Consider the following 15,527-nt stretch of genomic DNA (forward strand, 5'->3'; position numbering starts at 1 on the left):
GGGGCACCTTTTAAGGTGGAGGATCTCTTATATTAAGCAGGGGGAGACCCACTGTCCCTATCTAACCACGAGCATCTGCAGGACTTTGGGGGGGCAGGTGGGGCAAAGCCAGCAATCCAATACCTGGGAGAAAGCCCCATTGAATTCAATGGTAACTGACTCAATCAGGAAGGAGGAGAAACTGCTCCTTCTAGCTCTCCACTGGACACCCATGTATCCTTCTAGTGGCTGTAGCTGGTGTCTGCCTATATTTAGATGGTGAGCCCTTTGAGGACAGGGGGCTGTCTTATTTTTCCTATGTAATCTGCTTTGAAAACTTTGGTTGAAAAGCAGTATATAAATAGTAGTAGTGGTGGTGGTGGTGGCAGTAGCAGTAGTCTCAAGCCCCACTTCTGAGGTGCCCCAGATGGATAGCAGCTGTGGGAATGGAGGGGAATGTGAGTTTGGGCCCAGCCCCAAGGTGAGAGGCCAGGTGTGGAGGGGCGGCCCCTTTCAGGAACTGGAAGGCTGCGATCTTGGCCCAAGACAGAGATCGTCCTGGGCATGGCTGGGGCTTCCCTAGGGGTCAGAGCAGACACCCCCATGGCCTTTGAACACCTTTGCACAAACTGTCCAGCTTGGATTCCCTCGCCCAACCCCTCACTCCCCCCCCCAAATGGCCCAAACCAGTCTGGAGCACCCTCTGCCAACCCCCCCACCCCCAGACAGGACTTGGCTGCTACATCTCACAGCACAAAATGTTCTGGCGGAAACAAAGCCAAAAAAGCAAAGGGGTGATGTCACAAACTGCCATCCGCCACAGAGGGCCTGAGTGCTTGCCAAGATCTATCACCTGATTCCACCTGTCTCTGGACTGAAGCTCAGAAGGTGCTGGAGCGGGGAGGAGGAGCGCGGGACTCCAAGGGCACTGAGGGTGGGGGCAGAGGCAGGCACTGTGACTGGACAGTCTGATGCAGCCTGGGGTGTCAGCGGAACTCCAGCCACTAGAAACCTGGAATCGGCCTGGGAAGCCGAGACTTCCTACCTTGGTAACAGACTCGGGGCTGGTTCCCAGAGCACTTGCGTTGATGGACTCTCCAAATTCCTTTCATTGCAGCTGAATGGGCGGGCCATAAGATGGGCCATAAAGGAGTGCCTAGGCTGCCTCTCCAATTTGCTCCCCGCACCTTGCTTTACCATGAGCCTCAGCACCAGAGGGGCCACAGAAATCAACATCAGCCAACTGCAAAAAACAACTTTACTGGGAACAGCCTCTATTTTGCGACAATACCTATAACAATAACAACAATATTGCTAATAAAATCCAGCCATCCCAGGTCCTTGGGAAAGACTCGATGTCTGGATAAAACAAACCAGTCAATAACACCTGTCTGACTGTGTAAACAAGAAATAATAATCTTATCAAAGTTTCACCAAATGCTGCAAGGACGGTAGGGAAGGATGTTGCACATTGCTAGTGACATCACAGGCACTGTTGTTGTTGTTATTATTTAGACGCTAACCACTGCACATTTCAGCTAAGCCACACCAGTGTAGAACTGCCACACAGCCCCTCTTTTTAACAGGTAGCAAACACGAGTGAAGCCATCTCCTACTTCTTCAGGAATGCCAGGAAACGGTGAATTTTTTTCAAGTTGGTGTAATGATGACCCCCGCCCCCAGCAACACACACCTCCCAAGCAAAATCCACTGTTTTATAGAATTGCTCGGAACGGACGTTTTCAATCTCACACCCCATCCACTTGGCATTAGGGTTACACCCGGAAAGACAATACAGAGAAAGCAAACTTTCCGCAGAGTTAATGCAAGTGCGTGGAAGTTTGCAATAGTTGAAGGAAACTGGAATTCAGAGAGTGCCACACCCTTCTCCTGGGTCTATTCTTTCCAACACAAAGTGGGTAGGAAAAAGGCCACATTGCGCCGCCCGGTCCCCGTCAGCGAGAGAGGAGCTCAGTCCCTTGCCCTCTCTGGCCCCTTTCCTGCTAGATTCCTAGTGGAAGCCGGACTCATTCCCAGTCCAGAAGAGGACCACGTGCTCTGGGTCTCGCTGGTTTCCGCTCAGCGCTGTCCACGCTGGGGGTGCTGCTTGGGCCAAAGGGCAGTGGAAAGGGGCCACTGAGCCACAGTGGCCCCTGCGTTTCTCTGATGCACCTCCGTCCAGGACTGAGGGGGTGAGGGCTGTGGGGAGTGGGTTTCCCAGGCGAAATACCGAGCCCGGAGCAGCCAGACTGGGCACTGCGCATGTGCAACTCCCACGGCATGTTTCAGGACAGGCAAGTCCGTGTGAGTGCCTGTGGGATCAAGGGTGAGCAGGTGCCTGTTCCGCTCCTCTCCAGACAGACACGGGCGAGAGGCATTTGACCCTGCAGCACACTTCTTCCCTCCCTATCAGATCACTGGAAAGGAAGCACACTCATCCCCATGAATCATCACCTGGCACCACCCAACAGACAAAGAGGGTGAAAACGGGAGGCCAAGCCCTGTCCTGTGGCAAGGAGCCCCCAAGCGGCCTCCCTCCACCCGCACTCCGGCCTGCGAGGGCCACGCGGCTTTTCGTCGGAGCATGAAACTGCCTCGGGATGGGAAACCCAACTCACTCCCCAGCCTTGGGAATGCTTTCTCTGCTGCTCCGGCTCTCCACAGCTGGCACACGTTCCGCCGGACACACGGGGCCCAGACAAGCACCAAGCCAGCAGCAGCGATGCCTCTCCAAGGGAGAGGAGGATCCAGAACCACCACAAGCCCATTAGCTTGCAATGGGGCACCTTTGAAATAGGATCCTCCTTGTCAGCTCTGCAATAGACTTCCCTTGTCCGGGACGCTGATTCAGCCTGATCATCATCTGCAAGTGCCGGAAGCCGGCAATCCACGCCACGGGACCTGTGGCCAGGGACTGAAGCCTCCGCTTAGGCATCACCCTGTGAGGCCTGGGGAGCTGGAGGAACTGCCCTCCCCTTATTCCTCTGGGGAGTTCTCAGCCCTGACTGGCTGCTCTCCCAGCTGCCTGGGGGACCCTTTAAGCTCCGTGGATCGGGATAGTCCGGACTGTTGTGGCAGGGACCTCTGGCCAGCAAGCTGGTCCTTCTTGGCCACGCCAAGCCAGGCAGGCTTGCTCTGCTCAGCGATGGCCTCTCTGGCCAGCCTTGGGAAGCTCAGCCTCAGTTTCTTCACTGTGAGTCAGCCGGAGAAGTGGCCTCCCACACAGGGATGTTGTGAAAGCCAATACTGTGCACAATACAAATGCTCTCGATATAACTTATCGTTATATCGGGGGATATATAAGGGGGAGGCAGCGTGGTGTAGTGGCTAGAGTGATAGATTAGGACCGGGGAGACCCGAGTTCTAATCCCCATTCAGCCTCATGAGACTTGCTGGGTGACTCTGGGCCAGTCCCTTCTCTCTCAGCCTAACCTACTTCACAGGGTTGTTGTGAAGAGAAACTTAAGTCTGTAGTACACCACTCTAGGCTCCCTGGAGGAAGAGCGGGATATAAAATGTAATAATAATAACAACAACAACTTCTTTGTCATGAACCCTGTCGCCTATTAAGATCATTTGGAGAGATCCGGTTACTTTGCCACCGGCTTATATGGTAGCAACTTGGGACTGGGCCTTCTCTGTGGCCGCCTCAGGGCTTTGGAATATGCTCCATGTCAAAATAAGAGCATCTTGTTCACTGTTTGCTTTTAGGAAGATCTTCAAGACACACCTGTTTTCTTAAGGTTTTAACTGAAATTAATTGTAAACGGTTTAATTTTTTTTAATACAGTGAAATTGTTAACTTTTTATGCTGCATAATTGTTTTGTTTTTACTCTTTTATATATCTGTTGTGTTTTAAATTGTGTACACCGGCACTGCCTAGAGATACACATATCAGATGGAATATAAATATAATAGATAAATAAATAAATCGGGGGGAAATAGACAGACAGACAGACAGGTAGATAGATGAACAAACGAACGAACGAACGAATGAAGCAACAACATCACTGGGGAGGAGAGCTTGTCTTGTGGTAAAGGTAAAGTGTGCCGTCGAGTCGGTGTCAACTCTTGGCGCCCACAGAGCCCTGTGGTTGTCTTTGGTAGAATACAGGAGGAGTTGACCATTGCCTCCTCCCACTCAGTGTGAGATGATGCCTGTCAGCATCTTCCTATATTGCTGCTGCCCGATAAAGGAGTTTCCCATAGTCTGGGAAACATACCAGTGAGGATTCGAACCTGCAACCTCTGGCTTGCTAATCAAGTCATTTCCCCACTGCACCATTAGGTGGCATTGGTCTTGTGGTAGCAAGCATGAATGGTGCCCTTTGCTGAGCAGAGTCAAACCTGGTTTGCATTTGGATGGGAGACTACTTGTGAGCACTGTAAGACCCTTAGGGGATGGAGCTGCTCTGGGAAGAGCCCCTGCCTGCTTGCCTGCAGAAGGTCCCAAGTCCCCTCCCTGGCAGCATCTCCAAGACAGGGCTGAGAGAGACTCCTGCCTGCAACCTTGGAGAAGCTGCTGCCAGTCTGTGTTGACAATACTGAGCTAGATGGACCAATGGTATAAGGCAGCTTCCTGCGTGCCTAACACAGAGATGCAAAAGGTGAGATGTAAAAGGTGAGTGTGAGATCAGGCTAAAGCAGGGAGTTTGCAGAGCTTACATCCTACTACATGGAGATGCCCCCAATTTCACCCCAATGTTTAAGCAGCACTTCATGAAGTCCCAGCATCCATCAGTCCTGGGCTGCCCCAAACCACACAGGCCTCCTTGAAGCATCGCGTCCTCGTGCGTTTTGTGTCACGTCTCTTGCCCAGGACTGCACGCATGCCACTGCTGTGCGCTAATCCAGAACAGGGCCCTGGCTGCAGAACCAGCAGCGCCTCCATGCGCAGGATTGCTGCCACCTCGCTCTCAGAGCCACTAGTCTGTGCCGCTGTGTGCCCTGGGCTCAGAGGTCTGCAGCAGCCTTTGGGTCCCGCCGCCGTGCTCCAGGCGGGACAGTGCTGCCAACACAACAGCTAATCAGCTTCCCCTCCGTCACCAAAGTGTCACTTTTCTCTGGGAGGGGTCTCGGTCCGAGACAGCCTCTGCTCCTCAAAATCCATGCTACCTGTAAACTGGAGAGCTCCCTTCCCCCACCACACCCCCTCCCCAACCCAGCCGCCCCCATCACTCCTCTCCAGGGAAATCAGTTTAAAAGGGGCTAATGGAACGACGTTCCCTCTTTCTTTCTCTCATTCTCTCGCTCTCCCTTTTTTATTAGCATTTGTGGAATTTATTCCCAAACTCTCCTAATCTTTCGTACACAACCATTTGATTTGCATAACCCAGCCCCCTCTCATAAAAACTGGCTGCTAGTTTAATTAAAAAATGTAAATTTGCTGTCATCTCGGAGCTTGGTGAATTAGGACGACATCGGCATTTTTTATTGCTGAAGACGTCCAAATTGATCCGGTCCGCAGTGAACCAGAGGGTGCCCACGCGCGCATGTGTGTCTGTGCACACGTGGGGCCAAACAGGATGGCAACCGGTGAGTCCTGACAAAGGAGAACCACAGGAGCGGCCCGTCTGCCCCACTCCCAGCTCCCAAAGCAGAAACGAGAGCGGAGGTGGTCTCCGGCCACAACCTAATCCCACAGGCAGTCGCCAGCATGATGTCTCCCCCAGGAGCAGCCAACCCGTCTGGTGTCTCAGATGACAGGGCCCGTCATCCCACTCCTGTTTCCCACTAAAGGGCGCTTAGGCCAGCACAATTCAAACTCGGGTTTTCAGAACCGAGGTGCGATAAGATCCCTTCCGAGGAAAAGGGGGTGGGTGGGAGGGAGCAACAGGGGGCTGGAACTCTCAAGGGGAAATAAGAGAAAAGCAACGAAAAGAAAACCAGAATTCGTAGAGAAGACATCTATTGGTGGCTACAAGCCTCCAAGTTCAGCCTCCAAGGAGCCTCCAAGTTCAGAGGCAGTATATCTTTTTTATACCTTCAGAGGCAGTATACCACCAGTTGCTCTGAGGCAAACAGCAGGAGTAGGCAACTCAGGAAGTTCATAAGTCCTCCTTCTCTCTATCTATGCTGAAAGACCAAGGCCTTTCCTGCATATGGAAAGTCTGGCTTTCCAGTCAAATTCATGCATCCACATGAATTCTTATGAACGCATAAGGATCCACCCTCCCCGATGCTCTGAAAATGCAGGGAGACTGCCCTGCTCTCCTGAACCAAGGCAGGGTGGATTACTCTGGGGGAAAGGAGCTTCCTTTCAGAGAAACACCAAGGCATGAAAAGGCTGGAGACACGTCAAGCCTTGCCTTCCGTGAGTGGAGGGGCTACCCTGGTCTAGACTGCCCTTCTGACCACTGGACAAGAAGGAAGCTCAGAGTCCTGAGAATCAGACCAAAGGTCCAGCTAGCAGAGCATTCGGTTTCCCACAGGGGCCAACCAGATTCCTCCAGGAAACCTACAGGCAAGGGGCGAATGCAAGATCCCTCTCCCAGGTCAGAGGAGAACTCCTTCTTATGGGCACCAACCATGCATCAAGCTCAGGCCACCACAAAGGAACCAAGACAGCCATTCTGAGCGACAACCACCTCCTCCTAGTAGTGGCATTCCACTCCACTGGTGGCTCGCCAAAGCCTGAGTTGGAGACTTTCCTGGAGGCCATCTGAATCCTTTCTATTTTTGTGGAGGGGATCAGCAACTTTAAAACATGCTAGCAACACAACTACATTTAAACTCTATCTTCCTTTTTCTGGAGGGAAGGAAGGAAGGAAGAGAAAAGTCATTTTAAAAAGAGAGAGCTGGAAATATACATTATAAAAGCTAATTTAGCAAATGTTTCCCTCCCACTACTTATGAACAAGTGGCTCTATTTTTCTTAAACACAGTCCCTGCTTGCCCTCTCAATCAGGACTTTTTTGGGGGTTCATTTTAAATGGTGCAAGGCTACAGTGTGAAACTCATCTCTTTGAATTTGTAATTCCGGTCCTGACAAAAACCAAAACTAAAAACAAAACCTACCAGCCCAGAAACAGTTTTCATAGCCTACCCATCCATAGAGACCATAGTCATTTGTGGCCTGCAAGCAACAAAAAACCAGCTCTTGACCTGTATGCACCTCAAGACTATTCATGTCTACTCAGAAATAACTCCCCCTGTGTTTAATGGGGCTTACTCCTAAGTAACAGGCACTCCGGATTTATGGGTTGGCCTTCCACCTTAAGCTCTCAAAGGATACAATGCAAAATAACTAAAAACAAAGAAAAACAGTAACATCAGAAAGAGAGACAGGGTTAAAATTCCAGCATAACATAATTCCAGAAGATTGGAGGAAAAGAAAAGAAAAGAAAAGTTTCACCTGATGCTGAAAAGAATATAAGGATGGCAGCAAGCTAGAGTACAGTTTTATCCTGTTCTTCCCCCAAGGGGCTCAGGGAAGTGTATATGATTGCCTCACATTAACCCTGCAAGGTAGGTCCATCTGAGAGCAGATGACTGCCCCAAGATCACCCTGTGAGTGAGCTCTATGGCTGAGCGGGGATTTGAACCCAGGTCTCGCCCGACTAAATCTGGACCCCTATCTGCTACACCACTCTGGCTCTAGGGTTGCAGCCCTTGTCACGTGAGGGAGATTCCTACTCTCTGTAGGCAATCAGATGAGGGACTATTGGCAAACCTGTTCAATTCCATCTCAATTCTGCCCACACCCAGCTGTGACAGGATGCCTCGTGGAAAAGCCACAGAGGAAACCCACATGGGCAGGGGATGGAGGGCAGCCCACACATGCCAAGCTGACCCAAATTCTGCATCCGCTACATTTTTAATTCTGCAGTCCATATAGGTTTAGCAAATATGTTTGATTTGCATAATTTATTCAGTTTCTGCTCATCATAGGGTGAGGTGAAGAGGTACAATGAGCATGGATCTCCACCCCCTGCCCAAGAGAAATTCTCCACAGCCCCACCTGGGCCTTGTGATACTGCCACACTGGTCTACAGGCTTTGAGGCCCATCTTCGGACCATAAGGACTAGAATTTTGGCTTGCTTTCAAGCGGAAACCACAATTCTCTGGCTGGATTATGTGCAAAATTACAAAAACCAAAACACATCAAATTGTGCAAATTGTGCAAAACATAATGGCAGAACTTTTGGTTACTTGGCGTACAGCTCCAGGGCAACCGTGATTTCATTTCTGCTCATTAAAGTGACCAAAGGAAGGCCCACTCTAGGCAGGAGTAGAATACCGCTGTCCACCATAAGGCCCGTCTCCTCTCTAGAAAGCAGGACACCCTCCTTGCGGAAGAAGGTATAAAAATGGCACAGAAGAGACATGAACCCCCATTGTCTCTTCAAAGGCTGCCGTGATGGCATATACAAAGACATGGCAAAACCCAACTTGAGCAATCCCGAGTACAGAAGACTTGCATGTAACCAGCACACTGCAAAACAGAACAACCCTTCAGACTGTTCTCCTCGAAGCTGGCACCTTTTCAGGTATGGCTCACCGGGTATTGAGAGAGAGAGGGAAATCCTGTGTCACACATGACTCAAGGCAATGGGCTGGTTCCAGAGAGAGATACGGGTGCAGACAGAGCTAGGCCATTGGCCCAGAACCCACCTGACGGGTTCACCCACATGCAGATGCAATGCTGACTTCGACACAATTCCCAAATCCTCATTTCCATGGCTTAGCCAATGTCCCAGGACGTCTCCGCATGATCGCAGAGGATCCATGTCGCCTGCCAGTGCATGCGGGAGGCCTGCGCATGGATCATGACAGAGGAGTTGTCACATGTGCACATGACAGAGGAGTTGTCACCACGGAGGAGCTCCCCAGCTTCCAGATACCAGAGGGAGGCTGCCACAGCAATGGCACAGAGAGGGAGTCCTGCTGACCGTATTCGAGGAGGGAAAGTCTATCAGATGGAAAGTATTGCTCCCACCAGCAGGGGGTAATGCTTTCCCAAAGCAGGGAGCTGAGGAAACAGAGGCCCTGGAGAGAGGCCCAAGGAGTGTGGCAGATCAGGGCACAGATCCCCGGTCATTTCCATAAAACCTTAAGACTGGGGCCAAGAAAGGAAACCACTTTTCTCCTCTCTAAATTAAAATTCCCAACCTCCTAGGGGAAAACAACACATACACAAAACTCAAAACCAGAAAACAAAACCAGCCACATCCTTAACGAGTCCGTCTCCAGCCTACGCATTAAAGCCCTTGACCTAATAAAGAGCAAAAACACACCCAAGCCTGGATCATTCCAGAACCAGCGTTTCAAAACAATGCACATTAAAAAAACCAACCCTTTCCTGATGCTTTTAATTCCTGGGATAATAAACCAATAATTTAAAAAAACTTTTTTAAAAACCCCAAAACCACTTTTATTCTTTTAAACCAAAATAACAGGTGCAAAGTTGGGGCCAGTCAATCATCAACCATTTTATTACAGTCTCCTGCCTTATGAAATAAATACCATCGTCATGGTCTCAAACATGTTGAATCACTAGCATGGGCTGGTTTGGCCCACAAATTACTGCTGTTGCTAGTTTTTAACTGTGGGGAGGGAGAGATAAGAGAGAGAAAGAGAGAGAGATTGGGAGGGAGGGTTTTCATTGTGATAAGGATGTAATTGAGATCACTTACCCCGAACACACTGTAACCCACTGGTATAAGAATGAAAGAGGAGTTAAAGAGGGGTAAAGCTGTGGGACATTTTTTCTCAAGGTCCGGCTTAAGTGTGAAGTAGGGATTGTAATGGCCAGAGAACCAGATTCTAATGGCCGGAGAACCAGAAGATGACCATTATTCCAGGCTGATTAAGGCAATGTTTTAAAGAAAGGCTGCTTTTGTTTTTGTCAGCGTTTGTTACATGGCCTAAATTCACTCTCAAGAGAATTTTCCCCAGGGAAAATTGGGCCCTGGATGAATCTGGTCAATACCAAAATGCATGGAAGTGGTCTGAAATGCAATACCGTGAGCTTCCAAAAATCTAGGACCACAAAGTCACTTGAGAATGACACCAAACTGCGATCCCGGGTTGTGATGTTGGAGGCCTAAGTGCTTCCCTTCCTTCAATCCCAAACCCGTGACGCGGCCTGACACCAGGCCACGCATCCCACCCCTTACTCCTGCTGCAAACACCACCCCAGACTGGGCCACGGGAAACTCAAATGATAGGAAATCTTCTGCCCTGGCCTGTACAACCAGAAAGTGACCTGACATGATCATCAGCTGCCCCGTAGACCAAAGTGGTGGATGGGACCCTCCTAATAAATCTTGCACGGGGAGGATGAAAACAATCCAGTCAAGGTGCGAGGGAAAGGCTCATTAAATGTAATAAGCAGCCTCCTCATCCGTCACCAGCTTGTCCCAAATAAATTAAAATTCCTTTTCATTTAGACAGCACCACCGAGAGAACCTGACAGGCAACCTTTACGGACAGGATGAGGAAGCTTGGGGGGGGGGGAGAGATAATTAACAGGGGAGGCAAGAAAACTAATATTTGGGGAAGGAAACACATGCGTGGCAAAGAAGACAAATCCACTGTCTGTTTAAAAACCCCATAAACTTCCTCCTTTTCGGTATGCTGCTCCCCTGCCATAACCCGGCCTGGGCCTTGGATGAAGCTGGGCTCTCATTAGCGGTGACACAAACAGATCCCAGATCGGGAATCCTCTGAAGAGGAGACCCCCTCGAAGTGGCAGAAATAACTCTTTTCAAGCTCCCCAAATCACAAACGCTGGGGGTAGAGGGAGGAGGAGGAGGAGGGAGGGGGGGAGGACTTCCGTAAAACAAGCAAAAGAAAAGTGAAACAGCTTTCGCATTCCCACCTTGCTTTGCACCTGACAGATCCATGCCCCGAGAAAAGAAAAGAAAAGAAAAGAAAAAGAAAAGAAAAAGAAAAGAAAAAGAAAAAGAAAAGAAACCCCGGCTGCTACCCTTGCAGCATTTCAGGATTTCTCTGTCATCTGCCTGGAACGTCTCGGGACGCCTCTCCAAAGAAAGTTAACATATGGCAGGCAGTTTTGAACAGCACCGGCTCCCTCCACTTTGATTCCACCAAGTACCCAGCGACCCATTGCGCGTCAAACAATTCTCAACCCCCACCCACCCCATTTTCAACTTCTCCCCAACTAGCCGCACACAAAAAAGTTTTCTTAAAAAGAAACTGGGGGCAGGGGGAGAGGGAATGTAGAGGTTTCTCATCAGTCTCCTTAAACAAACAAACAAACAAACCCAACAAGCTTCAAGTCGGAGGGAAATATGAAACTCATGAGCTGTGCTGGCTAGTTTTATTAAACTAAAAGGGAAACTATTTATAGACAACCGAGCCCTGCCGGCTGGCCGTCATCCCCAGAAGAGAGACGCTCGCTCCGCAGCACCGGCCGGGGAAAAGAAGGAAGGGGAAAGAGAGCGAGCGCGCAAAGACACCCACATGGAGGAAGGAGGAGAAACAAGAATGAAAAGGAGAAGGAGTCGGGGGGTTTGTCCTCCCCCCCCCACTTTTTGTTACAAAGTAGGAAAAAACCCGAGCAGACCAGGAAAAACAGAAATGTGCTGTACTTACCATAGTCGGAGAGACGAAAGCCGAATTCACTTAAATAATCAACTTTCATAATACTTAATTAATACCTAATTGCAACTGATTGCTCCCCGAATAACAAGTTGGTTCAAAATACTGATGTCATTGCTGCTGACGGTCCTCCCTGGGAATCCACTTGGGCACCAGAGAGTTCAGTGGCGGAGAGTAGGAAGGGGGAGCGGTCTGGTGTCAGAAGTGACGGTGATTGGCAGGCCGGCCTAGTCCCGGGGCCACGCCCACCTGCCCAGCCTCCCCTCCTACTGGCTGGAGGGCAGGTGAAAGAGACCAGGGCGTCCTCCCGACACCGGCGGCGGCTCAGTCCCTGCCTGGCTGTCTCGGAGGAAGGAGGATGGCGAGGGGGAAGCAGCTCCCAGCAAGCCAGGCGGCTCAGTTTCCAGAGAGAGCAAGAAAGCGGTGGGGTGTGCGTGTGTGTGTGTGTGCGGAGGAGGCAGAGATGGAAAGGGAGAGGGAAACACACTCCCCAAGCCAGGCAGGGTTGCTGGCTAGGGGCTTGCCCTTACTGGCCTGGCTGCAGAGGCGGGAATCTGACCCCCAAAGGAGGAAGAGGACATGAATGCATGTGCTGCAACGCAGGCTGACAGGGCGCCCAGTGGAAGCCAGCACTCCGCCTGCCCGCCTCCATCCAGATCCGGCACATCTGGGCTGTGGAGGAGGCGTGCATCACTCCCAGCTAAAGCTGCAGCCCCAAGTCCTGCTGAGCACTAAAGGGCTGACTTCTGAGTAAATGCACTTCGGCTGGTGTCCTAAGTGGCTTCCAGGCCTGCCCCACCATCCGCCGGCCATAAAGGAAACCCGCCACCCGTTGTTTCTTGCCTGCTGCACGCAGGCCCCTCACAATTTGCTCAGAGCCGTGACTTCCAAGGTGGGGAACGCCATGTTCGCCGAGTCCTGGTAGCGCCAAAGTTTGCCCCGAGAACATGTGATCTCTTCCCCTTCCCCACACACCCAGCAGGACATTTCCTACTATTCTGACTGCTCCATGGAATTTGACGCAGCGATGTTACAGGCAATAGTGCTGGTGATGTAGAGAGAAGCAACATAGGAAGCTGCTGTCTACTGAGTCAGGCTGCTGGTCCATCTAGCTTACTAATGCCAAGACTGACTGGCAGCAGCTCTCCAAAGTGTCAGGTCAAGATCTTGCCCAGTCCTACCTAGAGATGCTGCCAGGGACTGAAGCTGGGACCTTCTGCATGCAAAACAGATGCTCTGCCACGGAGCTACTGCCCCATCCCCTAAGGGGAATATCTTACAGCCAATGGTACTCACATGTAGTCATCCATCCAAATGCAAACCAAGGCAAACCCTGCTTAGCAAAGGAGACAATTCACACTCACTACCACAAGACTGCTTCTCCATCCCAGCTTCTTCTAACCCTAACTTCAGTAACTGGTTCAGACACTTGGAATCAGCTTTAAACTGGTTTAGATACACTTTATGCAAAACCATATCCAGCTCTCTCATTTGCAGTGTCATGCTATAAAATACAATAACTTTTAAGTTGGGAACACACTGTTTTTTTAAAACTGGTTTGTACAAAGAACACATACAACAGAACAAAACTCAGGAAAACAAACACCGTAAAAACCACACAACCAGACGCTGAGTGCCTGAGTACCGAACCACTTCTTTTGAACAACTTGCCCACATTTTGTGTTCAGGCGCTTGGATCCAGTTTAAGTTGAAGGCAACCCAGAGATTTCAACTTTGGATGCAGTTCCGGCTCACTGGGTTGGACTCCCTGGGTGCAGGGAACAATATTGTTCCCTGGGAGTTTACCAGGGGTCCCTTGACACAGCAGTGGGGAACAACAACTATGGGGAAGGTGCTTTTCTCAAACACCCACTGTCCATTCACTGATCCTGGCCTGCAGTGGGCAACCACAGGGGAATGCTGGGGCAGGCTCTCCATTCATGCAGAGCAACAGTGAGGTTCAACAGGGCTGGGCAGTGCCCTGCACAAGAGGAGTGTGCATCTTGGAACACGTCCCAAGATCCTTTGCAGGCAAGGGTTCTTTGGTAGGCAAGTTGACCTTCTGGGGCATCGCTGTGGCCATGCTTTTGTGCCAATCCCACTGGTTTTAAAGACCGGGAGAATGTAAGCAGAGTGCTACTGGATTAGGCCAAAGGTCCAGCACCCTGTTTCTCACAGTGGCCAACCAGAGGCCTCCAGGAAGCCCCGAAGCTGGGCCAAGAAGGAAGGCAAGAGTCTCCTCCCACTGTGTGTCCCTGGCCACGGATGGACAGTGGCACACTGCCTCTGAACACAGAGATTCTCTCCAGCTATTATGCTTAACATTTTGATTGAGAGCATTTGCAGACTGCTTTTCAACCCAAAGACGTCCACAGAGCAGTTTACCAAGCCAAAGGAATGACAAAATGGCGCACTCTTCCAAATAGAAAAACACAGATAAGGGAGAGAGCAGCAGCAGCAGCAGCCACTCGGAGGAGGGAAACTCCGCTGGGTTCGCTAGAGACCGTCCTCCGCCTGCGCAATGCAAAAGGCCCACAGCTTGACAAAGTGCCTCTTTGCCCAGGTAGCGTAGCCAGTGACAGAGCTCTCCCAAACGTTTCCAAATTTGATGGGGCACAAGCCCTCACCAGCCAGCATCCACACACCACCGTCTCAAGCTCTGGAGATGCCCTGATCTGGCCTCAACAAAGATGGCAACTCCCAAAGGGTTTGGCTCCAGATTCACGTCCGTGTCAACAAGAGAAGAATTTAGCTCAGGCGCACTGAGCAAACATGAACTAATGGATCTTTAACATTTTGCTTAAGGGATCACTCAATGGAGATTTAAAACAAAACAACAAAAATGAAAAATAAACGGAAGCACAGTTGTGTTTGTGAGGTGTTTTGCATAAAAAGGGGGTGAGTGCTTCATTTGGGGGTGGGAGAGAAGGAATGGGGTTGAGTTTCTGCTTTTGTCACTGGCTTATTGTTTCTGTCCACCACAAGAACAAAGCCCCCCAGCCCGGGTGGAAAATTATGCAAAAATGTGCCCTCACACCAGGGCTCTCCTCCCACAGATGGCAGGCACGCCACCAGTGTGTCAACCCTTCTGGTCTGGAAGCCACTGCTGTGCCCTCTCAGACCAAAGGGGCCAGGACCTGCTGGGCTAGATTCTCACCTGGTTGCCTTGGAAGAGAAAAACACAAGGCAAACGTGATGATGCTCTGGAGCCATGGCGCAGACAAGAGGAGGAACATAGGAAGCTGCCATATACTGATTCAGACCCTTGGTCCATCTAGCTCCAGATTGTCTACACAGGCTGGAAGCAGCTCCTCCAAGGTTGCAGGCAGGAGTATCTCCCAGACCTATCTTGGAGATGCTGCCAGGGAGGGAACTTGGAACCTTCTGCTCTTCCCAGAGCAGCCCCATCCCCTGAGGGGAATACCTGACTGTGCCCACACATGCAATCTCCCATTCAAATGCAAGCAGGGTGGACCCTGCTTAGCAAAGGGGACAATTCATGCTTGCCACCACAAGACCAGCTCTCCTCCTGAGGACAAGCCAATAGAAGGACGGCCCTGCTGGATGAGATCAGGAGCCTCCTCTTTCTAACCGCGGCCAACCAGATACTTCTAGGAAGCCCACAACCAGGGAGGAAGGCAGCAACCAGTGCCTAGGACTTGGCCTCAGCATCTGATAATCAGAGCCAGAACTTGCTCTGGAGGTTCTATTCTTAGCTCCTGTGGCTAAGAAGGACTGATACACCTACCTATCTACCTGAGTTTATCTTGAAGAGCCACTTATGATGGTGATCTCCACAACATCCTGTGGCAATGAATTCCACAGGCCAATTATGTACTGCACAGAGAAGCCCTTATTTTCTCCCATCCTGAGCATGCTGCCGAGCGGGCCACACGGAGCTTGCAGCACCTATGAGGTGTAAACCTCTATCCCGTCAATTCCCACTTTTCTTTAAGGATGGGATCATACTATCAGGGTGGG

General features: G+C 50.7%; 1 protein-coding gene across 12 annotated transcripts in view; it reads right to left on the reverse strand.

Annotated features, from left to right (window-relative positions):
* The window catches only part of CASZ1 (castor zinc finger 1), a 375,530-nt gene that overhangs the window by 96,223 nt on the left and 263,780 nt on the right, over nucleotides 1-15,527 (reverse strand). For 2 of the 12 annotated variants that reach the window (XM_053281213.1, XM_053281205.1), the window contains exon 1: nucleotides 11,541-11,738. The exons of 7 other annotated variants lie outside the window; for them this stretch is intronic. In XM_053281213.1, coding sequence (XP_053137188.1) covers nucleotides 11,541-11,589 — 49 coding nt within the window. In that variant the 5' untranslated portion in view covers nucleotides 11,590-11,738. Of the gene's footprint in view, nucleotides 1-11,540; nucleotides 11,740-15,527 lie in introns of those variants that run through there. 3 more of the 12 variants (XM_053281215.1, XM_053281217.1, XM_053281216.1) reach the window with 3 other exon arrangements.

Source organism: Hemicordylus capensis, chromosome 16 (assembly GCF_027244095.1).
Source record: "Hemicordylus capensis ecotype Gifberg chromosome 16, rHemCap1.1.pri, whole genome shotgun sequence".
Lineage (NCBI taxonomy): Eukaryota > Metazoa > Chordata > Lepidosauria > Squamata > Cordylidae > Hemicordylus > Hemicordylus capensis.